Source organism: Barbus barbus (assembly GCF_936440315.1).
Source record: "Barbus barbus genome assembly, chromosome: 4".
NCBI classification, from domain to species: domain Eukaryota; kingdom Metazoa; phylum Chordata; class Actinopteri; order Cypriniformes; family Cyprinidae; genus Barbus; species Barbus barbus.
Genome location: NC_136732.1, coordinates 23,095,203 through 23,122,969, shown reverse-complemented (window position 1 = coordinate 23,122,969; position 27,767 = coordinate 23,095,203). Strand labels below are relative to the sequence as shown.

General features: G+C 38.6%; 2 protein-coding genes across 4 annotated transcripts in view; one reads left to right on the top strand and one right to left on the bottom strand.

Moving 5' to 3' along the window:
• LOC306868853 (calmodulin-regulated spectrin-associated protein 3-like) overlaps positions 1–20,425 on the top strand; it is a 46,346-nt gene extending 25,921 nt beyond the window's left edge. The window contains exons 1-17 of one of the 3 annotated variants that reach the window (XM_079415264.1): positions 5,714–5,894; positions 7,761–7,901; positions 8,578–8,664; positions 8,904–8,936; positions 10,066–10,204; positions 10,282–10,421; positions 10,784–10,877; positions 11,036–11,081; positions 11,277–11,341; positions 11,523–11,595; positions 11,690–13,733; positions 13,816–13,940; positions 14,763–15,046; positions 15,139–15,232; positions 15,318–15,430; positions 17,859–17,977; positions 18,125–20,425. In XM_079415264.1, the coding sequence (XP_079271390.1) occupies positions 7,779–7,901; positions 8,578–8,664; positions 8,904–8,936; positions 10,066–10,204; positions 10,282–10,421; positions 10,784–10,877; positions 11,036–11,081; positions 11,277–11,341; positions 11,523–11,595; positions 11,690–13,733; positions 13,816–13,940; positions 14,763–15,046; positions 15,139–15,232; positions 15,318–15,430; positions 17,859–17,977; positions 18,125–18,427 (3,882 nt within the window). In that variant the 5' untranslated portion in view covers positions 5,714–5,894; positions 7,761–7,778 and the 3' untranslated portion in view covers positions 18,428–20,425. Of the gene's footprint in view, positions 1–5,713; positions 5,895–7,760; positions 7,902–8,577; positions 8,665–8,903; positions 8,937–10,065; positions 10,205–10,281; positions 10,422–10,783; positions 10,878–11,035; positions 11,082–11,276; positions 11,342–11,522; positions 11,596–11,689; positions 13,734–13,815; positions 13,941–14,762; positions 15,047–15,138; positions 15,233–15,317; positions 15,431–17,858; positions 17,978–18,124 lie in introns of those variants that run through there. The other 2 variants (XM_079415262.1, XM_079415263.1) reach the window with 2 other exon arrangements.
• A 1,039-nt stretch (positions 20,426–21,464) lies between these two features.
• On the bottom strand, positions 21,465–26,129 carry LOC306868684 (nuclear receptor subfamily 5 group A member 2-like). Its single transcript, XM_079414972.1, has 7 exons — positions 25,924–26,129; positions 25,211–25,326; positions 24,950–25,091; positions 23,660–24,399; positions 22,491–22,610; positions 22,073–22,220; positions 21,465–22,000 (listed from the first exon to the last, which is right to left on the bottom strand). The coding sequence occupies exons 1-7, from the start codon at positions 26,021–26,023 to the stop codon at positions 21,753–21,755; spliced, it is 1,614 nt and encodes a 537-aa protein (XP_079271098.1). The 5' UTR covers positions 26,024–26,129; the 3' UTR covers positions 21,465–21,752.
• Between the last annotated feature and the right edge of the window lie 1,638 nt (positions 26,130–27,767).

The following is a 27,767-nucleotide window of genomic DNA, read 5'->3' as shown; positions in this document are numbered from 1 at the left end:
ACAAAAATTAGAAGGTAGTAAATATTTGGGCAGTGTAATGTTATAATACAATGTCATTAATCAATATATTAGGATAACCCATGTTATTTAAATTACTAAAATAGCCAATAGACAATGAGCAATAATAATTCACCACACTGTATAGGATGATGCTATGACAAATTCAAGTGCACAGCTTCACCTAGGCCCAATTATTAATTTGTTTAGTTATATAATTTATAATTTGAATAAGAGAACAACACCAATAAACTTTGGGTAATCAAAAAACAATGTTTTATTCATTACATCATAGATTGTTTTGTTTTTTTTTTCTTCAAAAAACGGCCAGACTAGAATAAATGGCAACATAGTAGCGAACAATAAACGATATGGCAAGACAAAAATTAAATAATAAAACCAAAGTTTGACCAATTACGAGTAACATTAGGCTAAAACATCTAAATATGATGTCTGGATCACTGTCAGATGAGCCGTCAAATGCTAAGCCGACCCAGGACGCTTAACTTAACCATCAGACTCTCCATCACTCATGGCATTTAGTGTTTCTAATACCTACCTTCCATAAATCGCCACCTTTTAGTCATTTTGACTTTATTTATGAAACTGATAACCGCTAAATCAGTGAGTGAACGGCGTTGCCTAGAAATGTACAATGTTAAAACATCAGCGGCAAGAAAATGACAGCGCGAAAATACATGCATTTTAAATTTGACCCGTGCGGCGCTTATAGGTATAAAAGATCCGTTTTTTTAATCTGGTTTTATCTAAATAATTTTTAACAACATTGGATTGTAATTTACATAATTTTAGACTGGGAGACTTGAATGTTTTGATGAAAATCTGTTGTGTACATTTGAAAAACAGCCACGGGTAAAATTTACCCCGTGGCGGTTCTAGTGTTAAAGGGTTACTCCACCCCAAAATGAAAATTTTGTCATTAATCACTTAATGTCGTTCCATATCCATGAAAGCTTAGTTCGTCTTCGGAACACAATTTAAGATATTTTGGATGAAAACCAGGAGGCTTGTGACTGTCCCATTTACTGCCAAGTAAATACCACTGTCAAAGCCCAGAAAAGTAAGACGTCAGAATAGTCCATCTGCCATCAGTGGTTCAATCTGAATGTTAAACGTCGAGAATAATTTTTGTATGCAAAGAAAACAAAAATGACAACTTTATTCAACAATTCGTCTCTCTGTAGCACCATTTTGAGGTGTGCGTGAGGTGCGGCTGACACAGAACATAATACGCTGTTTGCGTTCAGTGGAAACTGCCCAAAATGGCGCTACACTGACGCGGATGAGACGAATTGTTGAATAAAGTTGTAATCTTAAATTATGTTCTGAAGACGAATGAAGCTTTTACGGGTTTGGAATGGCATGGGGGTAAGTGATCAATGACAGAATTTGCATTTTGGGGTGGAGTAACACTTTAAGATCTTTTTTTTTTTTTAATAAATATATTTGTTTTTAGTTGTTCGTTTTATTGTTTTGCAGGGTTATTATAGTTAACTGGAAAATCCAAAAAAAGAAGAAAAAAGGTTAAATTAAAAAATAAAACCTAACAGAAATAATAATAATAATACTAATAATAATAATAATAATCTATATATATATATATATATATATATATATATATATATATATATATATTATATTATAAAAATGAATAAAACGGACCAAAACACAATAATTAAAACGAGAATTAAATTATTAAATAGAATTCAAGTAGAGTTAAATTATTAAATAATCTGAAGTAATTTCAAAATAGAAAGTATTGTGTTATAAAAATGGAAAATCAAAACAAAAAGTGATTCATAGTATAAAACTAAAACTGTAAGTCAGTGATTCTAAAGTAACAGTTTTTTTTCTTAAAGAAACAAGGCGTCCCATGAATTGCTCACAGATAAATTGATTATAATAACAGTGGTTGAGACGATGACCTTGCAACAGCTTTGAAAAGCTGTACCCTTTGACAAATTTGGCAAAGAGATAATTTTGGACCCTGATAACAGCCCTACAAGCCGTATGGCTTCTTTTTTTTTGTAACCATTCTCCGCAGTGATCCATTTCTTGCTTTGTCTCGTCCCCATTATACCCAATTTAAATTCTGTGTATTTGTTCCAGCGTCAGTTCTCCAACAGAGCCATCTCTGAGTGCTGAGTCCTCTGAGGATGCATGATAGCGTGTGGTGCTTGTGGCAGGAGAATGTTCATCTCTGCTGTCTCTGTCTGGGACTCCGGCTGCTGGTGTCATGATGTGCTCGGCGAGCTGTGCTGGTGAGCTCTGGGCTCATCTGGTGCTGTCTGGCTGCTCGTGGTGCGCTTCGCAGGCCTGGATGTGGGGGTGGCTGGCTGGCTGACTGGCTGCTGTAGCAGTGTGATGAAAGTGGGTCATGATGTAGAATTAGGATGGAGGCGCAGCAGTCTGAAACAAGGCCAGTAAACGGCTTTGGAGCTGTAGTCGTTTTTAGCAATGAATATGCATCAAAATTTGGCATACTTCCTGCACAGAAAGTGTGACAGCTAAAACTTGATGTACTTACACTTGTATTCAATTCTTTTTTGGACATGCACCATGATAATACCATAGTATACCATAATCCCATGGTGTTACCATCTGATCATTTCATATTTGTTGAACCTTTTAACATTGACACTGTTATTGAACTAAATTTAATCAACAGTGAGCTAAATTAAGCTAAATAATGACAATGTTGTTTTCTGTAGAGCTGCTTTACAGCTATAATTGATGAAACTGATGAAATTTGCAACACTTATTTTGCCGTTTATTTCTCTTTGAAACAGCCTGTGTTCTATAAAGCGCTATACAAATGCATCTGACTTCATGATGCAAAGCACATTTTTGGTCTTCCACTCTATGTGGAACAGGGAGGACATAATTCACTCTGAATTAAGGAACATCAGGAGACACATTGCTGTGACCTTCCCGGTTAGCTGTTCACATCTCTGCAGGTTTGACATTTTCCGCTCGGATGCGGTGCAGAGCCCAGCCCCCATAGAAGATAAAGATCTGTGAAGATTAGTGATAATCTGTGATCCAGACTCCACGTCATCATCCAGCTGAATAGTAACAACCAGACATGCCACATTTCAATTCAGTTCAACTGATGTGTGATGTCTATTTCATTACATTTCAATTCATTGAAAAAGGCTCACAGATGCATTGATTTATAATCTGCGTGTCCATCTGCAATACCTTCAAGTACAATACCATCAGACTCCGCATTATCATGCATCTGAATATTAACAATATTCACTGTTAACAATAATAACAAGAGTATTAACTGTTCAGCTGATCTGAGGGGTGTATTTTATTACTTTATCATCATTACTCATTATTTTTTATCTTTATTTTTAATCTTAATCTTAATTTTAAATTTATTTTATCATAATTTATTAAAAAGGAAGCAAGATGTCACAGATGCTTTAATTTATAATCTGTACTTCCATTTTTGTGTAGTATTATTTATTCTGCAATGCTGTCAAGTGATAATCTGTGATCCAGACTCAGAATCATCATACTTCTGAATATTAACAACCAGACATGCCAACTATGCTATATTACTTAGGATTTAAATTTTATTTTATTTTAGCTTATTTTGTTTTATTTTATTGAACAAGGAAACGGGGTCTCTCAAATTGCTCACTGATTCATCGATTTACAATCTGTATGTCTATTTTTGTGTTTATTATTAATTCTGCAGTGCTGTCAAGGGCTTCCTGTGAGCTGCATACATGTAGTTCCATGAGAGACTCAGGCTGCTGCTGTTGTTGTTTTGTTTAAGATATTCTGGAGGAAATTGTCATAAATGGCTGGAGTTTGTGTAACCAGAACTAAACTGGGGAATTTGGAAGTCAGATTATTGCCGTCTTCCTGAAATTCCTGTAGAGCTGTGAGACTCAGAGCTGCATTCTTTAGTATTTAAGCACTGCTTTGTGCTCTGCTGCTTGGTTTTATCAATAACAAACATGACTGATTTTCATATTAGAAATGTTTTCAGTATACAGTATGTGTTTATATGCATATGCATGTGCTTGGAGAATGAGTTCATAAGGTCCAGGGCTGCAGGGTTTCCTGTAAATCACCCCCTGCTGCGCCCCTGGCTGCCTTATCCTCCTGTCTGTGGCACACTGAGGGCTGGGGGGTTAGAAATAAGCATCTGTTTTTCCCACACAGTTATAATAACCACAGTGAACTTTTGTTTTGCCTTTGTCCTGCCAGTGGAGTATTTTGGCGGTTGTCACAGGACTGCCTGAGCTTGTGGTGACGGCAGAATTAGGACTAGCTGTTGTGCTACCTCAGCATTTCAAGCTTCATCTGTGCGCTCTAAACTGTGGTGAGGTGCATTGTGGGTCATACTGGTTGTTATGGTGATTTGGCTGGCCGGTTGTGCTCTGTGTTCCAGTGTTGGTCCTGCTCCCCTCTCATTAGGAAACTTGTGATTCGGCTTAGTGAGTCCTGGAGTGTCGGGACGGGAAATCCAAGCCCCCTCCTGTCTCCTCTCGCTTTCATTCCTCTCTTTTGTCGTGAATCCCCACTTCTCTGTATAATTACTATACTGCATAACAGAGTAGAGCTCTGCAGTAGTTTCTTACCGATCAGACACAATTTTTAATTTTTTTATTAATTTGGTAAATGGGGCTATAGTGCACTCTTTTTTCAGCTTTAAGCATGGTCAGTTTTCCATTCAAAGGTTTGAGGTCGATAAGATTTTTAAAAATGTTTTTGAAAATGTCTCTTTTGCTCACCAAGGCTGCATTTATTTGATGTAAAAACTGTAAAATTGTGAAATTGTTAATACAATTAAAAAACCTTTTTTTTTTCTGAGTGAATTTTGAAGTGTAATTTATTGGTGATCAAAGCTGAATTTTCAGCATCATTACTCCAGTCAGTGTCACATGATCCTTCAGAAATAATTATAATATGCTGATTTGCAATGTTGATTAATGTTGAAAAGAGTTGCTTAGTATTTTTGTGTACTTTTGTTTTCATTGGAAATACATTGTGTTTTTTGATTAATAGAAAGTTCCATTCCAAATTTTGTAACATTTAAAAGTGTCTGTGCTGTCACTTTTAATCAATTTAATGCAAAAGAATTTTATTCCAAGCTTTGCTGGAAATCCTTTAAGAAACATAAAGCCTGTCCTATTCAAAAGAAAACAAGATTATAGAAAGATTTTCAAATTTTTGTTTATAAAGCATAAAAAAAAAAAAAAAATCTGAAAGTTGTTATACTCTGTGTAAGCAAAGTCAGAAAGTTTTATTCCAGTGCAATAACATTAGCTGGCATTTTCAGAAAATCCTCTCCATGTCAAAGTGCCTGGAACAAAACATGAGTTAAAAAAAAAATTCTACTGACCCAAATGTTTTTTTTTTTAATGGCAGATTAGATATTTAATTTTTGCCCTTTTTTTCTTTCTTCCCATCTGTACTCTTTCCTTATTGCTTCCATATTAAGAAAAGCTAATGGGCATTTGTTACATGTTGTTTGATGTATACTCGACCACACTGTTGCTAATTTATGCATTTAAAAATGATCTCTGACACTTTTATTGCCACTAAATACAACACTTATGTTATCATCCTGTTTCGCTTTGCACCAGAACATCTGTTCGTAAAGCAGCACAGAGATTGTCTGAAACCCTCCCACTGTGCCTTATCCTCATGAACACGGGTCCCTGACTGAGCCAGTCACTGGAAGCTGAGATATAAATGCTTTCTGACAGAGCTGCTCCTCCCTCGGCTCTCTGCAGAGGTCAGCACTTCAGTTCACGTTCGGAAAGACACCGCCGTTCAAGTGTGTCACCGTACTGAACAGGATAAACGCGTTACTGGCTGCTTGCAAACGATGAAAGCTGCATGTATTGCATGTAAGTGGGCAGACACTGGTTGGGACAGATTAGCATTAGCCGTGTGTGGTAGAGAGGCGGGCCGCATAAGGGAATGTGTCCCTCTGACCTGTTTGACTGTTTGGAAGTTAATGATTATAGCAGGCTGAGCATGGCCAATACGGAAGGCAGTGAAGACAGTCAGGTGAGGACATTCATGTTCACAAAACAGAATTTTTGTCTTTAAAAAAAACATGAAAAGAATCCCTCTGAAAATGTCTGGCGTTACTCCAGCTGATAGTGAATGATTGTCTTTGGCCATGTTTGCCTTAGTCATAAACCAAAAGGAAACCTGTTAGTTTTGTCCTTGAAAAATGTCCTTTCTTTACTGTCAAAACTCAACCTTCTGGCTGATTTTGACTATGGAAGGAGTGTTTACCCTCACATCGAGTCAAATGTCCCCTCAATAACCACTATAGTGACCTTGTGTTCACATTGTGTTGCTGTGTGAGCGAGTGTCACACAGTCTGGGATATATTTTTATCCAAAATCAAGAGTTTATATTTTGCTTTTTGTATAATGAAAATTCACATTTCATTGTTTCAATAAAATTAAGCTTTGGGACATTAACATTTATTATTTTGACTGTAATGCAAAAAAAAGTTACTGTGTTTTTATGAAATTCAGTATAAATTATTTACACTTTTGCATTATTATTTTCATGAAGTTCACCTGAACATTAGATGTAAATTGCTATTGACTACACTGACACTCAGTGGTTTGGGCTGCAGGTAGTAAACATCCCCTGGTTGAAGTGCAGATGGTAGTTAATGGCTTAACCCTCTTATCGCAGCTAAGGTGCTCTCTATGACTCAGCTGATAATGTGGTTAGGTTGTTTTTAATGGGCTTGGGCGTGAGCAGCCTCACTTTAATGGACTGAGAGGATGAAGAACAATCCTCATCATCTGTGTCCTCTGTAGAATATCGTTTCTGTTACAGTGTCTGGGATGATGATGTTAGTGGACAAGAAAGATGGGTTTGTGAGTAGTGGTGATGAAACAATACCAAAACATCAGTTGTCGATACCAATAACACTGTCACAGTGTCAAATTAGCTATCACCGGAAAACAGATGCAAATGAGCGCACTTCTTAAATGTGTGTTAATGTGATCTTACTTTGCCAAATTGCCATTTTGACCAAGATGCAGACACGCAGATTATCTTCATTGAGCATGTGCATGAATTCACAATGTATGCTAGTTTAAAATAATTTGAAATTTTGACATAATTACAATTGACTTTTAACAACAGTTTGGTACCAATATATCCAATGTGCCCAGAAACCCCAGCACACACACAAACGCATACTGTCTGCAACACAAATGTGGAATGCTGGGGGTTTGGAATTGGAGTCCCCATTGAGCTGTTCTGCAGCACTGCCTTGTATCCTGGAGTCTGTCACACATGAGTCATACTGCAATATATCATTGAGAGAGGGAGCGAAGAAGAGGGAGGGGAACGATACTGCTGCAACACTTAAAAAGAGAAAAGAAACCCCAGGAAGTCAGTATTGAATATTGATTCATGTCTTGCTGTTTGATTGCACTGTGCTTCAAGGATGCATTACGCAGCAGAACAATGCATATGCATGCAAGTCATGGCACATTATTTTTCCTTTGCTCTGAGTCTTTTACTCTGTATACTGTATCTCTCTTGCAGTGTCATGTACACTTATGCAGAAAACCAAACATTCCTTCAAGAGCCCTGTGGCATTAGAAAGGCCTTGCTTTCTGATGCTGTTCTGAATGTTACTAGACAGTGTTATTACATTAGGTCAGTGTTCGAAATGACAGCTGGGTTTTCTCTATGCTCAGACAGTCCTGTTTGTTTTCCTCTGATTGGTACAGAGTGCCCACTTGGAGTTGATGGATGCCTTAATGGCAGTGGGTGCCATGGAGACAGTGAGCACAGTCTTGACGAGCAGCGGATCGGAGCTGCTTGGTACAGATGCAACCTGGGACAGAGCCCTGCTTTCCTGGGTGAACATGGTGAGTCTTAGAAAGAACTTAAGCAACACAGTTTCTTGGAGCTCAAATAACACTTATAAACTCTCATAACCCAGAAATCTAACTAAAAATAATAGTTTACAATGTTTAAAATAGTCAAATGTATAGCAATTTACTCACTCACTTGTTCCAAACATTTATGATTTTGAATGATGCTTAACATAATCTGCAATATTCCAAATAATTTTATGATGGGTAACATTATCTAGGAATAACTTAAAATTTTAACTTAAAGTTTCTCACATAAAGCTATCACATTGCTTCAGAAAACTTGAAACATAGTCATATGGGCTACTTTTATTATACTTGTATAGTGCTTTTTTGTAGTTTTTCAGCTTAAACGTTCTGTCCCAATCACACTTTAAATGGGAAAGCACCTTGAATATTCTATGTGTTCTATGAAGGCAAGAAAATCAAACAAGTTTGGAACAACATGACCATTTTCATTTTTGGGTGAACTATACCTTACGCTTCTCTGTTTATATGTACTAACGACCCTCTAATATATAATATTACTGGTCCTAAAATAGAACCCTGTGGAACACCTTTACAAATGAAGCTCTGGGTGTGTGCTTCAGCAAATAAAGTTGTGTAGACTGCTTTGATTTTTACTTTGATGTCATTGTCATAAGGTGTTTTTTGTTTTTCTTTTGTGTAGCTGAATCAAAAACTGAAAGAACAAACAGAAGGTACAATAAATGATGCATCTCAGCCTAGTACTGAACCAGAGCCTGTTCAACCTTCGGTAAGAAACACTCCTAAACAAACATACAGACTTGCTCACAAAAAGCTCAAAGGGCACATGTGTACGATAACTTGACCCCTACACCTCTACACAAACAGCCACTTATTTTCTTTAGGAGCACTATCTTTTTCCTCAAGGTCTACTTTGCTGTCTAAATACCTATCCTATCCTCTTCCTCCTCCTCACTTCCCCTTCTACCTTTCTCTCTCCTCTCATATTCCTTCACTTCTTTCTGACAGTGTCCCACCCGCTGGTACTGGAAACTTGTTCCTGTAAGTCTTTCTCTTGTCTTCCATTCCACCTTCTTTCCTCCATTTTCCTGTCCTAAACCCATATAAATCTGTCCTCTTTCGCCTCCTGCTGGCAGTCCATTTTACATAGAATTTGATTCCTTTGACCCTGTTTGAGCAATTAATCTAAATCATGTCTCAATTTTAGAGTCCTATCATGGACATTTATGCATCTATTAGATGAAAAATTAAGTTTATAGTAATAGAAAATAAAAAGTAAAGATGCAGCTTTTTGTTGATAGCCTGTGTATTTTATCATGGCACATATGTATCCTCAATATTGCACTGCTGTTTTTCTGAGATGTAGTTGTAGTTTCATTGCATCAAGTCCTTGTTCCGGCACTGTAGATTCTGCATTTAAAAGATTCTGGATTTCTTGAGGGACATGACTTCGATTTAGATATATTCTCTGGGTGAACCAAAATTGGAATCCAAGACCGTATTGTTTAGTATCATAGTTTTCTGAGAACACTTCTTCCATTAGAGGAGTAGTGTCAGTTGTCTCAATATTTTGTCAGTTGTCTCAATATCCTGCATCATCATTTGCATTACAAAAAACAAGCAAGAAATAAACATGGCATGTAAATTAAACCATAGTCTATGGTGGTTAAGTGAATATAGTGTGGCTGTGTTATTAGTGCACTTATCTCCTAGTGCATGTTGTGTGTATCAAGTGGAAAAGGTCACTACTGATGTATCAGGTGTTGTCTATTCACACAGCTGCCTCTGTTCATTGCTCTGAACTATTGAAGACTAAGTCTCTTGAGTGTTTGCTGTCCAACTTCCCGTTAACAATGTCCTTGCTGTTCCTCAACTTATGTCTCATTCGCTTTTACTGCATTTTGTCTTCATGCACTGCTTGCTTGGATTTTTGTTTTTGTGGCTTTTTTTTTCTCTCTCTTGGACATTTATTGCCATCTGGTTGTTTGTATGCATTTTTCATTTGGTGTTTGTTTCTTTGATATGGATATGTTTCCATCTTTATTTATGCAGTTGCACAAAATTCCCTGTCAATGAAAAATGAATAGTTTCACAATAACAATATTGAGTAACAAGCAACATAGCACTTGATCCATTTATTGCAGTTCAACACAATATTTTTCTTGTTCAGATCCGGTACAGGAAGGACAGGATGCAGTCTAAGCTCAAACCCTATTTTCCTGTGGTGAATGAAGTGAAGGATCTCTCAAACGGATGTGCTATTGCTGCAGTTATTCACTATTACTGTCCTGGTCTACTGAGATTAGAGGGTATGGTCACATTTCAAATCTAAATCTGTCATTTTGTAGATGTGTAAGTAATTGATTTAATTGTTTTGTCCTATTAGATGTATGTATGAAGGACTCCATGTCTGTGGCTGACAGCCTGTACAACCTACAGCTGATTCGGGAGTTCTGTGACAGCTGCTTGAAGAGCTGCTGCCCTCTAGTGTTGGAGGATATGCTCTACAGCCCAGCAGAATTAAAGGTATATAGAAACCTAAATTAAAACATGAATAGGAGAGGGAGTCTGTATAGTGTAGTACAGTTAGTAAAACAAGGACAGATTATGTACTGTGTTGGTTATGTTAAAATATGCTTCTAAGTATGCAGTATGCCAGTGCATCAAAAATGGGGCCATAGGCTTGCACAGTGTAGCATTTTTTTTCATTGCCATTGTGAATTAGACACCTTAAGATTAGTCTTTACACCATTCAGTAACAATAAGTGCTGAAGAAACATCAACTGTGGATTCACTTCACTTGATTATAATGGGATGATTTCAATAATTATATAGGACAATGGGACATACTATGGTATTTTATATGTAGTGTGTTTTTCTCTTTCTAGACAAACATACTGAGCTTTCTGGCAGAGCTCTTGTATTGGTTTGAGGTCTCAAAGCCAGAGTTTGTTCAGCCCCTGCAGGACTCTGAGCTGACTGGTAAGTGTATGTCTTGATGAATGAATAGTTTATTTTCCTGTAGATTTGTAATTTTTTTTTGTTCCTTTTTAGTTTTCTTCAGTTACAGTCTGTTAAAAAGGGATGTGTAAGATGAAGTTCTTTTTTCCTTTTTTTTTAATTTTTTTTTACTCTTTTAGAAACATCTGGAAGGACCAGCAATGGCAACAGCGGGTCAAGCAACAGGTACAACTGAATTTTTGGCATTTGGTTGTATAAAAACCATATAATTTGAAATCATAAACTGTCAGAGTTGCTGCTAAGAATGCACAAAATTATACCCAAGCAAATTCAGTTTTTATTTTTAAATGATCACTTAAATGAGCCTTAATAAAATCAAGGCTGAAGCTTACCGTTATTTACTTGTCTTTTATGTGCCAGTGGTTCTCCATCTATCTTCAAAAAGCCTTTCCTGCCCATCTCTTCCTCTGTGACTGCAGCAACAGGTGAGGTGCTTTCACCCTGTCTCGAGTCATCATTTGCCATTATTTGTTTGTTCCATTCTTTGTAATGTATGTACAAACTGTGTTTATTCTTGTTTGCATAAAGGAACAATCACGTGGTCTGTGTTTGCATGTTGCATGTGTCATCCAGTCATGTGTGTGTTTGTGTTGTCTCTATGATCAGGATCTCTGACTCAGTCTACCTCAATGTCTCATGTAGAGGCAGCAGGAAGAACTTGTACTAAGAAACCAACTAGGTAAGGTACTTCAGTCTTTTATGCATTTTTCTGTTCATATTAATACTTTTTGGGTGAATTAATCTTTTTTTTTTTTTTCTTGATGGCTCTTCAGCCGTCCCCTGTCCTCTGCGGTGTCCTTTAGTATTCCTTTTGGACTGGACAGTGATGTGGACATTGTGATGGGGAACCCTGTTATAACTCGGTCTGTCAGTTCGGACAATCTTAACCCTGCTGGTCAATCCATGACACATGTCCCCTACACACCCCCAGAGGACCTCAGCCACTTGCTTAGTATGGCTCCTGGGCCTAATGGCCCTCAAAGAGCTTCTTGGGCCACTCGAACTCGTCCGATGCTGGCTGAAGAGAACGGCATTGATGATAGTGAAACAGGAGATCTACCAACCATTGAAGAGGCACTGCAGATCATCCACAACGAAGAGAAGATGGAGCCTCGCCTTCACCCAGACGGGGCAGCCGATGGTTTCTACCTGCATTCACTAGATGATTCAGCAACTGCTAGACTTAATGGCAGCCCAGTGACTCTCAGCTCTTCAGCCCCATCCCGCTCAGGAATGCTCTACCACCGATCCTCAGGAGTCCCGCCAGAGCCCATCCGCACCAGACACCCCTCAGAGGGATCCAGAGATGACGACTCCGTATTAAGAGATGGAAGTGTGGATTCGGATGCCTCAGAAGATCTTCCAAAAACTCACTCCACCCCTGCCACACCCGCCTCAGGCCCTCGCATAACACAACAGCGTGGTGAAGAGACACCGGATAGTGGTGTTAGGATGACCAATTTTGCCGAACGGAAGAAGAAACTTGTTCCAGAACAGGTACGACCCAATGAATCACAGGCCCCACAGATGATTACATGGGCCAAGAAATCAGAGGAGAGTCCCAGTAAGAGTCCTGCTCTCAGCACTGAAATGTCAGAGCTGGGGGCGAGGCTGGAGGAGAAGCGGAAAGCTATTGAGGCTCAGAAGAAGCGTATAGAGGCCATCTTTGCCAAACACCGGCAACGGCTGGGAAAAAGTGCCTTCCTGCAGTTAAAGAAGGAGCAGGAGGATGGGGAAGACAAGGAAGGACGTCAAGGGGAGGTTGGTACCTCCTCTGTAGAAGATGACCTCAGCCGTTTGGTGCTAGAGGAGAAACTGGCACGCTTGGAGAGTGAGGAGCAGCAAGAGGAGGAACAGTTGAAAAAGGGCCCCTCAGTAGAAGAAGAGGGGAATATTAAGCCCTCTGTCCAACAGGACAATCCAGTAGAGAATGAAAAAGCTGGAGTAGGAGTTCCTGGAGGAAAAGGCACGGCCCCTCTGGGAGATTACAACAACGCTGTGTCTAAACTAAGTGCTGCTCTCAATTCTCTCCAAAATGACATGCAGCGCCTCTCGGAGCAGCAGAAAACGCTGATGAAGAAGAAGGCTGCTCCTAACAATCAGGCTTGGGTCATCCCACCCAGCTCAAAACCCTCAAACACTGCACCTTCTCGTTTGTCAAGGGAGTCCACTCGTGACCTGCCCTCTGCCTCCTCTTCTCCTTCCCCATCTCGCAAGATTGCAAGTAACACCGCTCCCCCCAAATCACCTGCATCCCACCGTAGGGCACAGTCTGCACCTCCAAAGAGCCCGAAACTGCATCACCACCCTCGACCTGCAGAGCTCAAGACTCGTGTTTCCACAAGAGTTATAACTCCCCCTCAAAGCGTGGACAACCTTCCTCATTTGCGAAGAGTGTCCCCGTGGCAATGCAGGGATCAGAATTCATCCTCTTTCAGCATAGGTACCTCCAGTCAGAGTGAGTCCCGCTCAGCTTCGTCCCTGGCTAGACCAGAGGACAACTTCTCAGACACCGGCTCCAGTGAGGACCATACAATCTTCAGTATGGAACTGGATAGCGTATCCTCACAGATTCTGCCCCGAAAGGAGCGCCAGGGTGGTGGCAGCAGCTCAGGAGCTCCTTCCGAATGCTCCTTTGAGAGTGACGTTCCTGCAGCGGCTTTCAATGGCAAGCGCAACAGCCTTATCGAGATCTCACTGTCCTCTCTCAAAGCATTAGAGGGTGAAGGAGCCGATCAGAGCCAGGACATCTTCTCAGATTCAATGAGCGACCAAACAGAGCCAGAAACTAGGGGTGGAGTTGGATTCTTCTTCAAGGTTAGAGGAGAATCACTTGCTAAACTTGGAGACATTTAGCCTAAAAGGTGTAGCCTTTATTTAACTTTCTGAAACTCTCTAGCAGGATGAAGCTCGACCTGAGGATGAGATGGAGAGGAGAAGAGCTGCATTACTTGAGAAACAACAAAAGAGAGCAGAGGAGATGAAGAGACGAAGACAGGAGCAAGAAAGAGAGAGGGAGGCAAGGTAAGGCTTACAAAGCATAGTATGAATGATGCCACAAATCTTTAGACATATTGAGAGATAATGTGTAATTTCACTTCTTAGCAGTTAGCCTTTCATTGAAGGAGGGGTCTCAGCCAAATGTGGAATAAGTGCCAAAACTGTGCTGAACAAGTCCCTTATTATCACTAAGTGTTTCAAATAAGGGTTTTGTTGAAACTGGAAGCCGAATATCATCATCTGACTTGGTTGTGGGTCTTTTTAACCAGTTACTACCTAGCCACCACCTACTTCTGGCAACTGCATTGTAACACATGGAAAACCACACCTTGGCAACTGCTTAGAAATTTCCTGGCCCCTAACTGTGGGTGGTTGCAAGTGTTTTTTTTGTTTGTTTTTTATATATACAGGTCCTTTTCAAAAAATTAGCATATTGTGATAAAGTTCATTATTTTCTGTAATGTACTGATAAACATTAGACTTTCATATATTTTAGATTCATTACAACACAACTGAAGTAGTTCAAGCCTTTTTTGAGATAGGAATTTTGGGTTTTCATGAGCTGTATGCCAAAATCATCAATATTAAAACAATAAAAGGCTTGAACTACTTCAGTTGTGTTGTAATGAATCTAAAATATATGAAAGTCTAATGTTTATCAGTACATTACAGAAAATAATGAACTTTATCACAATATGCTAATTTTTTGAAAAGGACCTGTGTATGTATGTATATATATATATATATATATATATACCATCTAATGAACTTCAACTTAATATGTTAATCCATATAATACCTTTTGGACATTGTGAGCTTTATCAGTGCCGTCTATAAATGTTACAGTAGGTCATCTTCAGTGGATGAGCCTCACGGAGGAGAGGAGAGACCTCAAACTCCTTCTACCCCTCCGCCTCCACGCACACCTCCACCAGAGGGCACTCCTCAGCGGCGTGGAGACTTCACCCGTCAGGAGTATGAACGGCGACATCAGCTAAAAATAATGGAGGATCTAGATAAAGTTCTCCGCCAGAAACCCACTACAGTAAGAGGCGTCAAGAAGCAGAGGCCCAAAACAGTGTTCAGAGATGACTCTGACCTCTCTCGCAGCCCTGCCAAAGGATTTATGGGTAAATCACTGATCATCCGGGAATCATTTTCTTTCCATTGATAATCACAGTTTGAAAGCTATATGTGATATGTCAACTCTTTTCTCTGGCAGGATCAAGACTAAATAAAGTTTACTCCCATTCAACAATGAATCTGTCATCCATGGCCAATGACAGTGGAACGCTAACTGTCAGAAAATCTCCAAGGTAAATCTAATCTGTATTTGTTTGTCTGATGAAACATCTGCTCTTTATTGTTACTTCCTCTCTAAATATTTATTCTTTCCCGCAGTCGTTCACATTCACCATCCAGACTGCTATCTCCAGGCCGTCTTGCTGCACAGAATGGGGACTGGGAAAATGCATCTACTATTTCTTCCCCAGCTTCCATCCCAGAATACACTGGTAAACTATAAAAATTGCATGATTTGTAGTTTAGTTAGTGGTGCTTGTTAAGGCATTTGCTCAAAATTGGGGTGAATTATTTAAACAACCTCAGGTATTAAATTTGGTGAACTACTCGTTGGACACACTTTGGCGATATGACACCACAAATCCTGTGACTAGGTGGAGACTAGGGGTGAGCGATATACTGGTAGACATGATTAACAGGTAGAAATTTTTTAAGAGATCGTCTTTATCTTGGTTACATGCTCACGTGATGTTGCTGTGCTACATGGTCACGAAAACTTTATTGTTTGCATGCATTTTTAAGCACTGTGGTTTAAAAAAAACTAGTGATTTTTAAGCCGTCGAAATGACAATTAGCAGCAAAAGAAAACTCATTCCTCTATATGCATTCACTGTCTGAGAGACTATTTTTAGTGCTGTCAGAGAGGTGCACGTAAGTGAAGATGGTGCTCAGAGAGCGGGAGTATTTTTGACACTTTCAGAGGTGTAAAATACTCGAGTAATTTTACTTGATTACTTAAGTATTATTTTGGGGGATTTTTACAATTTAAACTGACTACTTGTACTTTTACTTGATTACATTTCTGAAGAAAAAACAGTACTTTTTACTCCTTACAATTTTATTTCAACTTAAAAAGTACATTACATTTTTATTTTATCTTATGCGCATTAAATATGGTAAACGGAAGCTCAAAAGTGCATGCTTGACGTGAGAACCAATGATCATTGTTTTCACACATCAAACACACACAGATAAATGTCTGGGTTCAAATGTTCACCATCAAATCTGAGGAAGCATGTTGAGGTAGCAAAGTTGTGTTTTCCCCCCCAAAAAAGTTTATTCATTCTTCTTTCTGTTTTGATAGAGCCATTAGCTGTGTAATATATTGGCTGGATGCACAAGATTGAGTGCAAATAAAATCAGTGATTAAAATTTAAATATAATTAATATTTTTGTGGGAATTATTATTCTTTTATTAAATGTTACAAATCTCCAAAATAGTGTTTAAATGAACATTGTATGTTCACTTAATTGTAATTGATGTCGTGATGTTCTTACCAGGTAGTGGATAAGTTGTTTTAATAATGTCATTATGTGACACATTGAGTAGGAATTTGGACTCTCAATTAATATTTTTTTAATCTTAATAATTACATTATTTTCTCATTAATTCATATAATTAGTCACAAATAATTATGTAGCAATATTTTCTGAGAAAAAGCCCAAATAAAAATGCCCCAAATAAACAATTAAAAGATTAATTATGCTTTTAGACAGTGACGCAGACAACACAAAAAAGTGGCCTTTCAAAACGTTAATGTTGTATGTTTTATTCTATGACTCTCCTCATTAATTCAGACCATTCTTGCATTCTGTCTGGAATATGTTTCTAACCTCTGCATCACATTGTTATTAAAAGTGATAGTTCACCCCAAAATTAAGATTCTCATGTCGACCAGATGACGTTGTTTCTTCAGATGAACACAAGCAAAGATTTTTAGTCTGTGTGATGCAAGGGGACAGGACCACTTCAGAAACCACACAAAGTGAACACGATGGTCAAGTTTAAAATATTGTTTCATTAACAGGCGTTGTATGAGTTACTTTCATATTCACTTTGTATAGTTTTTGAAGTGTCATTTTTGGACGTCCCATATTTGTCTTATAAGAAGAGAGATTATTTAGATCTTAGTTTGTGTTCATCTGATAAATAAGTCGTGTGTGTGTGTGTGTGTATATATATATATATATATATATATAGAGAGATATATATATATATATATAGAGAGATATATATATATATATATATATATATATATATATATATATATAGAGATATATATATATATATATATATATATATATATATATATAGAGATATAGATCATATATATATATATATATATATATATATAGAGATATAGATCATATATATATATATATATATATATATCATACAAGATACTATTGCTTGTATTTAGTTTCTTACTCTTATTTAATCATTTATTGTTTACTTATCTTCAGTAAGCTTGAGTTTTTTTATTTTTTTATTTAGGCTAGTATTAATTTTTTTGTGATTGGCAGTGGTGACAAGAATTTAGAAATTTCTATGGTATGAGAAATTTGATAACATAAAGACCTTATTTATTGCAAAAATAACTATTGTGCGATTATATTGTTACTGTGAAATGAAATTACTTATATCGAGATATAAGATTTTGATCATATCGCCCACCCCTAGAGGAGACTATAGGACTAAGTCATAGACTTTCATAAACTCAAGCCATATCTCGAGACCACAATATATACACACTTGAAGATGGACAGTGAACAACCTAGTAACCATCACCATCATGTCTTTTTTGCATGGGGAAGTACCAGTTGTAAAAAAAAAAATGCATTTTTGCACTTCTGTTTCAGGACCAAAACTCTACAAGGAGCCAAGCTTCAAGTCCAATAAGTTCATTATCCATAATGCCATCTCTCGCTGTTGTTTGGCAGGCAAGGTCAACGAACCACAAAAAAACAAGATTGTAGAGGTGAGTGACCTGTCACTCAGCCTCTTTAGTACACTCTGGGCTCTCATGACTCAATGCAGACAGGCAACACATATTTGCATGGGGCATTTGAATGCATGATGTAATGGTCTGTTCCGTTCATTTGTATTTCTTTCTTGTCTGCGAAAGGAAATGGAGAAAAGCTCTGCAAACCATTTCCTCATCCTGTTCCGGGACGCCAGCTGTCAATTCCGGGCGGTTTACACCATGAACCCCGAGACGGAGGAGATGGTTCGGCTCACAGGTTTCGGGCCACGCGTCATCAGTCCCACTATGGTAGAGTCGATCTACAAGTACAGCTCTGACCGCAAGCAGTTCACGGTCATCCCGTCCAAGACCATGTCCATGAGCGTGGATGCCTTCACCATTCCCAACCACCTGTGGGAGCGCAAGCGCCCAGGAACCCCAAAGAAGCTCGGGACCCCAAAATAAAGCCTGCTGGAAATGCCAACTATTCGTCACCCTGGGTTTCTGTCCCCACTCCGGCAGAGTTGCGGGGCATAGTGGAGTGCATGCCTGGAGGAGTGGGATAACAAAAAAGAGGCCATAATACAGAAAATCCTAAAATAAAGTGCCCTCAGAGGTTCATGGCGGGTGACTGTGGAAAACCTCTCTGTGTAACCATAGGTCAAGTTACAAAGATCTATTCAGAATTTTTTTTTAAGGTAACTCAAGTGAACACAAGTCATATTTCGGAGCAAAGGGCCTGATTGGTTTTCTAAGACTGTACAAAATGTATCCTTGGCAATTTAGATGCAACTTTCCAGTCTCAACTTTCAATTAAAATGAATGTCCTCCAGAAAAAGATCCTCAGAAATGTCACAATCTTCCAGCTCCTTCCCTCCTTTACTCACTGAACTGGATCCGTTGACATGTAAAGGATGCCCCAGATGAAATCGGATCTTTGCTCTTTGATGAATGTAGGGCACAAACCAACACAGGCCTTCTTATCGTCTGTTTATCGTCATCAGCTTCTCAGTCTCAAGGGACTGAATGTAGAACTGTATTACAAGGGGGCGCTGCCACTCTGCTTTACGTCATGTGAAAAAGTCCCATGCTGCTTTCCATTTCGAGTCTGTCTTGCTCTTTAATCAAACCGCCCTGTCGTTTGGCCTTCCTAAAGTCAGTTGTAGACCTCTGGATGTTTGTTTTCTTAATGCTTCGGACCTAGTCTAACTGGATCACTCAAGGTTTTGGACCTCAGGAGAGCATGTTAAGGACTCAGATATTTTTCCTTCCCATTTGCTTTAATTAAGAATGAAAAGATGCCAGAACGTGCTGTTGTTTTCCATTAATGATACTCAAAAAATGAAGGAAGTCTTTTTACTCTGTTTAGCAGTAACTGGAAAAATAATGTAAGAAAAAAATCAAGGCTGATTTAATATACTGTATATTTGAATGCTGTTTATTGCTGATTCTTTCTTTTTTGACAATGATTTGTATATTGTGGAGATTTGTAAGCATTGAATAAGCTACCCTGCTGCTTCACTACTAGAGCTGAATGTGCTGGTGTGAATGGGTGTGTGAGCGGGACTGGGGACAGAATGAGACAGATGGTGAGAAACAATAAAGGTAAATCTGATATTAACTCTCACTTATGTACCCAGAGCTGAATGAACAAGTATTCCTGTTTGGTGTAATGCATGCTTACACCCCGACATGCAGCAGCACATAGTGATATACCAATAGTGAACACCAAAAGAAAGTGATATAAAACAAACACTAAAAGGAAGTGATAAAAGGCAGATGAGCAGCCCTGGTGTCTGCAGCCTTAAACGGTTATTATGTTGTTTCTATTACTATGATCTATGAATAGTCTCCAAACTGTCTAACTTGGCCTTATTCGTTTCTTGGATGGCTTGAAGTTGTCTTTTTGTATAAAAGGGGCATTTAGTCTGTTTCTCTTTATCAAAGCACTAAAACAACTGATTCAGTCAGGCCACCCTTTCCTGTCTTCGGAGAATCAGATGAAGTACTTCACAGATTTGCTGTAAAGATGTACATATTTTTGTAAAGAGCCAAAAAAAAAAAAAAAACACACTCATTTTTGAAATGATTGGATATGTTTCTGTGTCAAATGAATGGGAGATGTGTATTTGTGTGTAGGTTGCATGTGTTTGTCTGTTTGGTGAAACATGATGGTGTAATGTAACTGGATTCTGTGCAATTCTGTAGAATGTTAGGTCACCTAAGGTGTATTTATTGGGTAAGGATGAGCTAGAGTTTTTGTTTAGTCTCAGATTTTATTATTTATGTTCTGGCAAATGTGGTGATTCACTCGTTCATTTCAGAAAGCACATTAATGTTTTAAGTTTTTCTTTTACTGTTTCCATGTTCATGTTGGTAGATTTAGTTTTCTCCCAAATTCTTTGATTATGATTAATCCCATGTGACAGGATTAGAAAAATAAAATCATTTTTAAATAATCCCAGTTATTTCTCATCGTCACTTATTTTACTTAAGTTCTACAATTTACATTATATCAGCTTTTGTTGCCATTTTGTAAGCATTTTAGTTTTTACTTTTAAATTTAGAATTTTTACATGTCCATGTCTGTTTTTTGTTGAGTTCATATTATTTCAACTCTAAAAGTGCATCTTTAACACGTGAACGGTAACAGTCCCGGTCATATTACACCCCCAAATAAAATGTAAAAAAAAAAAATAATAATATAAATATAAATATATATATATTAATATTAGGGCCGTTTTTTATAAAAAATAATCTAATTAATTAGAGGCTTTGTAATTAATTAATCGAAATTAATCGCATTTTAATCGCATATAAATATTTGACCTGAGAACAGTGAGAAGTAAGTTTTTTCATATGGATTTTTAAATTTCCCATCAACAGGGCCAACCAAAGCGGTCTCATCAGCTTCTTTGTCCATGTTCACTGTGGTTTGTTTTTGTCTGAACGCTAGTTGGTGCTCCAGTATAATCGGTCCGCCGAAACTCATCCAGTGAGAAACGTTCCGCGGTGCAAAAATAAGTGCGATTAAAATGCGTTAAAAAAATTTTTACGCGTTATTTTTGTGTAATTAATTAATCTAAATTAACGCGTTAAAGTCCCGGCCCTAATATATATATATATATATATATATATATATATATATATATATATATATATATATATATATATATATATATATATATATATATATATATATCTTCAGTAGAGTCTTTTTACTAGAAGGAAGTTGTTGCACAAAGTAATTCAGTTTTTAATTTTTATTTTGTCATGAAAAATGTTAATTTCTATTATGCAATTGTTTTTTTTTGTTTTTTTTTTTTGAAGTGAAATATGACCTGGACATGTTCTTGATGGGCTTCATAATCTTCAACCTTCTATAGCTGGATTCTAGACACAGGACACATGATATCAGACCATAATAATCTATGTATACAGACACTTTTATTGGAAACTCAAACTGACACAAACACAAAGTGTGATGAGCCTCTGTAACTGTGATATAGAGAGGTTAGACAGTCAGTTCTTTATACGAATGTTTGAACGCTTTCATTTTTGACTGGACGTGATCCATAACTGTAAGGTGAGTGGTTAAAAGAATGTGCCTTACATCTCATACGCTCATAATACCCAAAACTACTTTTTGTTCCTATTGTTTGTTTGTTCTGTTGTTAACTAGTATGTAGTGCCAGCCAACAATGACAACTGGATTTGTTCAGAGCTCAAAATTATTAGACACCAATTATATGAAAGCATTTCCAATAACAAGCTTTATTTTGATTGTGTCTCATGTGTGCTTAGCATGAAGCATTTCAGTCAGCAATGAGTTGCAAGGCAGATCTCCCAGCAGGTGGCGCTGATACAGGTATTCCTCCACCTGCAGACTGATGCTGCGCACCTCTGGCAGACGGAGCAGCAGCTGTCCAAACTTGTCAGAGTGACCTGGGTGGGTTTGCATAGTGTGGTCCATCAAAGCCCTGTTTACACGCTCTTGAGTTTGTTCTACCTGCCTTCGATCCAGTACTGATTTAACATCTGCAAAACACATGATCCTTACAACTCTGGTCCAACAGGGCTTATTCAGATTAAAAGGAAAAAGAAACCCACCTGGATTGAAGAGAACCAGATATTTGAGACACACAAACTCCTCTCTGTCTAGTTGTAGTGACCTAAGCTTGGAAACAAGGTCCTGGGCTCTGGACACCAAACTACTGAGAGTTGCTCCAGCCTGACTGAGGATGGTCAATACCTCAATCTGGTACAATAAAAGCAAGTAAAAGAAAATGCAAAGACTCCTTAACAGTCACTGAACTATAACTATGGTGAACTGCAGCGTTTCCCCGTCCCGTTCCTAGAGGAACTCCAATTGCACAAATTTTGCAACTCTCCTTAATTTGTATAACCTGATTCAACAGTATATTATTAGAGACTGAAATAGATGGGGTGACATCCAAAATGTGACCTGTTGATGTGCCTCCAGGAAAAGAGTAGGGAAATGCTGGTTTAGTGATAGAGGTGTTCTTACCTGTTGTCCAGTAATCAGACAGATGCTGCCATCTCTCCCATAAGCCACCTGTCTGCATAAGTGATCCAGGACAAGGAGCTCACTCCAGCAGCTCTGCAGTAACACCATTTGATCCTCCACCTGTAAGAGATCAGGTGCTCTAGTTATGCAGCACTGGACAACTTAGACCAGGGGTTCTCAACTCTCGCCCTCGAGGTCCACTTTCCTGCAGAGTTTAGCTCCAACCCTAATCCTCAACAAGCCCTAAATCCAAGCCTGAACAATCTAATCAATGTTTTTAAGAAAGCTACAGAGTTGGAGCTTAACCCTGCAGGACAGTGGTCCTCCAGGACCCATGTTGTCAATCCTTATTAAAAATGATACAAATGTTAACCCCATCCCCTCTCATAATTCAAGCATGTAGGTTGTTCTGGACCCTAGGCCTAAGCATGGAAGGCTGGTGTCCCCACCAGGCTTCTAAAACAGTGAGATTTCTTGTTCAACCAGGAAGACAATACTACTTGGCAGCTTTCACCAGCAAGTTTTGCTGGTGGACAGTATGGCAATGGTGCTCCACTACTTATACCAGCAGTAACCAAGATTTTGTCAAGTAGGACAAGTCTCTGGATCAACATTCCAAACAATGAATCAAATTTTAGGCATATGTAAATGGGTAGAGTTAGGGTTAGACTTAGGGTTGGTGTTAGAGACATACACCATTCTTATCAACCAACAATTTCCCTGTGATTTTACAGGGGTTATGGTATGTTTGATTTTGGGCAGGGGTGTCCAAACTCGGCCCTGGAGGTTCACTGTCCAGCAGAGTTTAGCTCCAAACCCAATTAAACACACCTGAACCAGCTAATCAAGGTCTTACTAGGCATACTAGAAACTTCCAGGCAGGTGTGTTGAGGCCAGTTGGAGCTAAACTCTGCAGGACAGTGGCCCTCCAGGACTGAGCTTGGACACCCCTGTTTTTTGGGTTAGGGGTAGGGCTTGTTTCTTTGGGAAGCAATGATGATGTAAGACCAACAAAAGATGGTGATCCAGAAACTGCATGGATAAATCACGGTGACCAGCTCAGAGCTGCAGACACATTCCCACTGGTCTTTTCAGCAGTGATATTGAAGATTACACTAACACATAACACAATGCATCCAATGCATGAGCGATCGTGCAAAATCTTCTACCTTAAGCTCCTTAAACAGTGTGCTGTTTCTTGCCCACTCCACCAGTCCAAACAAAGTCTGGTCAGCCATTTTGCACATGATGGTGAAGGTGTTGAGACGGTCATGTTTTCCTCGGCAGGCCTGTTCTCTTTGGAGGCTTGCTAACACCCGTGTGCAAAGCTGCTTCTCATCTGGCTCAGCTTGTAGGAGCTCGTTTAGGAAGCATGAACTAGGGGTTGGGGTTGAACTGGGTGTTAAGTTCTGTGCTGGAGTTGGGGTGGAACATGGAGTTGAGATTGGCGTGAGTGTAGGTGCCGGTGTGGAGAGAACAGTAGGAGAGACTGGAGCAGGGGGGGTCACAGAAGCAGGGCTGTAGCTAAAGGGGAGCTCTCTTTTCTCGGGAGGGTATCCGTGGAAGCCTGGATAACACAGTGTGTGGAAAGGTAGGGATGGATCAGACAGTGTCCGGTCTCTGGGCATGGTGCAGTCCAACAGCATGGGAAACTCAGGCTGGGTCATACTGGGACGAAAGGGCTGAGGTGGATGGTAATGGTCAGAGCCAAGGGAAGCAGGGGAGGGGTTGAGGACATGAAAATCGTGAGGCACAGCAGGTACCAGTGCTTGTGGTCCCTCAATTTTGATCCTGTAGGGGGCAGTGTTCGTCTGGTGATAGGTCCCTCTTTGCTGTTTTAGTTGCTTGTCCCGTCGGTACAGAGGTCCAAACTTGTTTCGCCCACCCCTCATTCTGTCCGCACGTACAGCTGTGACAAGTAATTTTACAATTAACTAAATCACACACTGTGATGTTCAAAAGAGCATGATAAATTCTCACAGTTGTAAATTATTGTTTCTTAACCCAGTTCCTGGAGGCACACCAACATTAAACATTTTCTAACTCTTCCTAATTAAACACACATTCAGTTCATCATATCTTTAGTACAGACTCCAAGACCAGAAGTGGATGGGTACGGTAAGGTAGATATACAAAATTAGCAGTGGTGGGGGTCTCCAGGACCGGTTTGAGAAGCATTGCTCTATTACAGTTGCGTAATTTTACTTTTTTTTGCTAGTGTGCACATTAAATTTTTCCCCTTACTGGGTCATCAATGATTGCTATTGCAATGGTTTATGGTTTCAAAGATAAGTGGGAACAGGATCAGAGCTATCTTGGATGGCTAATTGTGTATATCTTTCCATATGTCAGAGACAATAACTGCATTTTTCACAAAGTCTTATTTTAAAGAACTGAAAGAATATCTACCAAATTTACGGACAATGGAATGGAATCATTGTTTGGGTTTGCAGGCATACCTTCTTTCTTCATGCCAACAGCTAAACATTTCTGAAAGCGGCAGTAAGGACATCGTTTCCTCTGGGCTGGGTCCATAGGGCAGCACTGTGCATTTGCACACGTATAGTGCTTGTTATTCTGTACAGAGCGCTTAAAAAAGCCCTGGTGAGAATATTTGTCTTTAGTGTTTAAGAATAATCAGGGTGTGAATTTTAATTTTCTTTTTTTTAATGAAAGCAACTACTGTGTACTTGTTAACTGCCTAACTGGTGTACGCTTACCTTACAGCTCTCACAGGTGAGTAGACCATAGTGATATCCTGACACCCTGTCGCCACACACAGGACAGTCCTCTTCTTGAGTTGCCCTAATGTCTGGGTCTGGTTTTAACTCCTGAGCTATGGGACATCATATTTATTGTAAATGGAAGTGTTAATGGTCCTTTTGTCCACTTTCTTTCTTAAAATAACTCTTACTTGTCACCTTCAGGAACCAGCAAATGAAAATCAAGAAGCCTACTGTAAGATGATTGTCTAAGAGTGGGCTATAAGGTTGAACAGTTTTATGACCAGTCTATCTGATAAATCGGCGGAGCAGTCTATTATATCTCAAATAGGCTTAGTCTCTTATCACTCGAGTGATTAAACACTGATATATAGGGCTTACATAATCCGTATAGATTTATATTTTCAGCAGCAGTCAAAAGATAAATAAAATTACTTTTGACTAAATGTTTTTTAGATTTGCTAAAGCAAATTGAATGAAATCAGATCTTTTTGATTCACGTCTTCAGTATGCATACTAAACATGACTGAACTGTTATAGCACAATCAAATCATATGACAAGATTTTCTGAATATCGCAACAATCTGATTTCTTATGGAAAATGAATTAGTCATTGACTTCAAATGTTTACTTTGCTCAAATGTATTACATTAGCAATTAATGCTATTGCTAAAGCCATTAAAATCTCTCAGATCTGAAGTTCTACTTACACGTTGACGGTCCTTCTTGTGACGCAAGGTCCTGTGTGTAATCGGCAGAGTGGAGGGCCGTGGGCTGGGGGTGATCCAGGGGATAGTTTGAGATGTTCATGGTCCATAGGAGAGGGGTGGCATGGTTCACCGTAAGCTGTCATTCATAACTGTACAGGCCTCCAGGACTCAGAGCAGGACAGAGAGGAAAACAGACACAGGCTGTCTCAGAGATGGTGTAAAGGCCCTCAGTTGGACTTTGCTCCATGCCGAGGGTAATAAACCTGAGTCTGTCACACCTTCCCAACATGCAAGATCTCATTCATGCAAGGTACATTGCAGGAGCAGCATATATCGAGGGACGCACTCACCATAAGAAAATAAACACCAAAAGATCTGATGCTGAAATACTCATGCGCAACTACCAAATGAGGCTTTTATAATTTGTGTTTATAAAACCAATCCAACTACAGGACCCATGTGATTATCAAGTGTTTAGTAAACTCCAAGAAGCAGAACACAGAACTTTCATTACAGTCCTCTTTCCTATTTCTATGCATTTAAATCAGATAACTGTAGTGCTCAAATGTGTGCATCAACACGTAATATACTGTGTTTTGCTATCTTTTATCAACAAGTAAGGTTCTGGCACCTTTGGAATCAATTACAAAACAAGGAGTCTAGTTATGATGAAGGGAGCAGGTAAGTATAGTGGGGTCTGACGTCTAAAGCCATAAAACAGTTCAAGGGTGATAGTTTAACCTGAGTAATGAAAAAAGACATTCTGTTAAATGAAATGAGGTATTGTCTTGACTGTTAATGAAATGAAAATATGTGCAACAGCAAAGGCCATTCTTTTACAAATAGCTGGTTGATGATGATTGACTATGTAGCTATTTCACTGTCTATACTGAAAAATCTGGTATCTGTGAAATGTGGAACCAGTCGTCTTAAATTGTTGAGAAAAATAACATATTCAGAATTGAAAATATTGAGAAACTTTTTTCACTAAGAATCAAGCAAGCTGCATGGCCATCTTTTTTCTCTCTGAAAAATAGTGAGGCGTAGAGACCAAGCAAAGATACTGTACAAAGCCTGGAAGTATGACCCCAAATCCCACCCACAACCCAAGCATGTTGACTTGACACTAGGTGGCAGTATAATGCACAATTATACTCTTGTTGACATCAGCAGATCAGATAAACTGAACAGTTCAGCACTTTTTTTATATATTTTGAGAAAATAAACATGAATAATCTAATTACAGTTGTCTTTGCATATTAATGCGCATAATTAATGTGTAAATAATAAATTAGCATATGCGTTTCATGTTTTGTATCAGATTTGATACATCAGGTTTTTTATGGCCTTTATGGTATTATACAGTGAGCAGTGAGAAAATGGAGCTCACAGGAGAAAAAAAAACACGTACATTTTATTCAGAGGGAATTGCAATTAGATGCACATTGTTTATGTATATGGCCAAAAATAAGAGAAAATAGTTTGTAATGCAAATTAGCTGATATAAATTTCAGTTGTCACTCTTTATCCCACGTCTTAGTAACACGGGGTTTCAATATTTAGATGTAATTCACGAGTCAGTAGTTTCAACCGTGAATGGCTGATCATCTTGAAATTCTGAATTTATATAGCATCTACTACATTTTGTGAAAATTGTCCATAAGGTGGTGCAACCAAAAGTGTTTTCTGGCTTCTGTGCAAATAAACCTTTTACCATTGGAAATTAACTGCATCCATCACATCTAGTCTGTCAAATTTACATTTAGCCAGTGGCCAGTTTCCAACCAGCAGGTTATATATTAATATAAACATAAATGTAAATTAAACATAATTTGTAAAGAAAA

What these genes read in the sequence shown, in the direction of transcription:
- LOC306868684 (XM_079414972.1), bottom strand. Translation starts at nt 26,023, where the DNA reads ATGAACATCTCAAACTATCCCCTGGATCACCCCCAGCCCACGGCCCTC. An exon ending in GTCTGATTACTGGACAACAG is followed by an intron (nt 22,221 to 22,490) that starts GTAAGAACACCT and finishes TTATTGTACCAG; the next exon opens with ATTGAGGTATTGACCATCCT. An exon ending in TCTGGTTCTCTTCAATCCAG is followed by an intron (nt 22,001 to 22,072) that starts GTGGGTTTCTTT and finishes TGTGTTTTGCAG; the next exon opens with ATGTTAAATCAGTACTGGAT.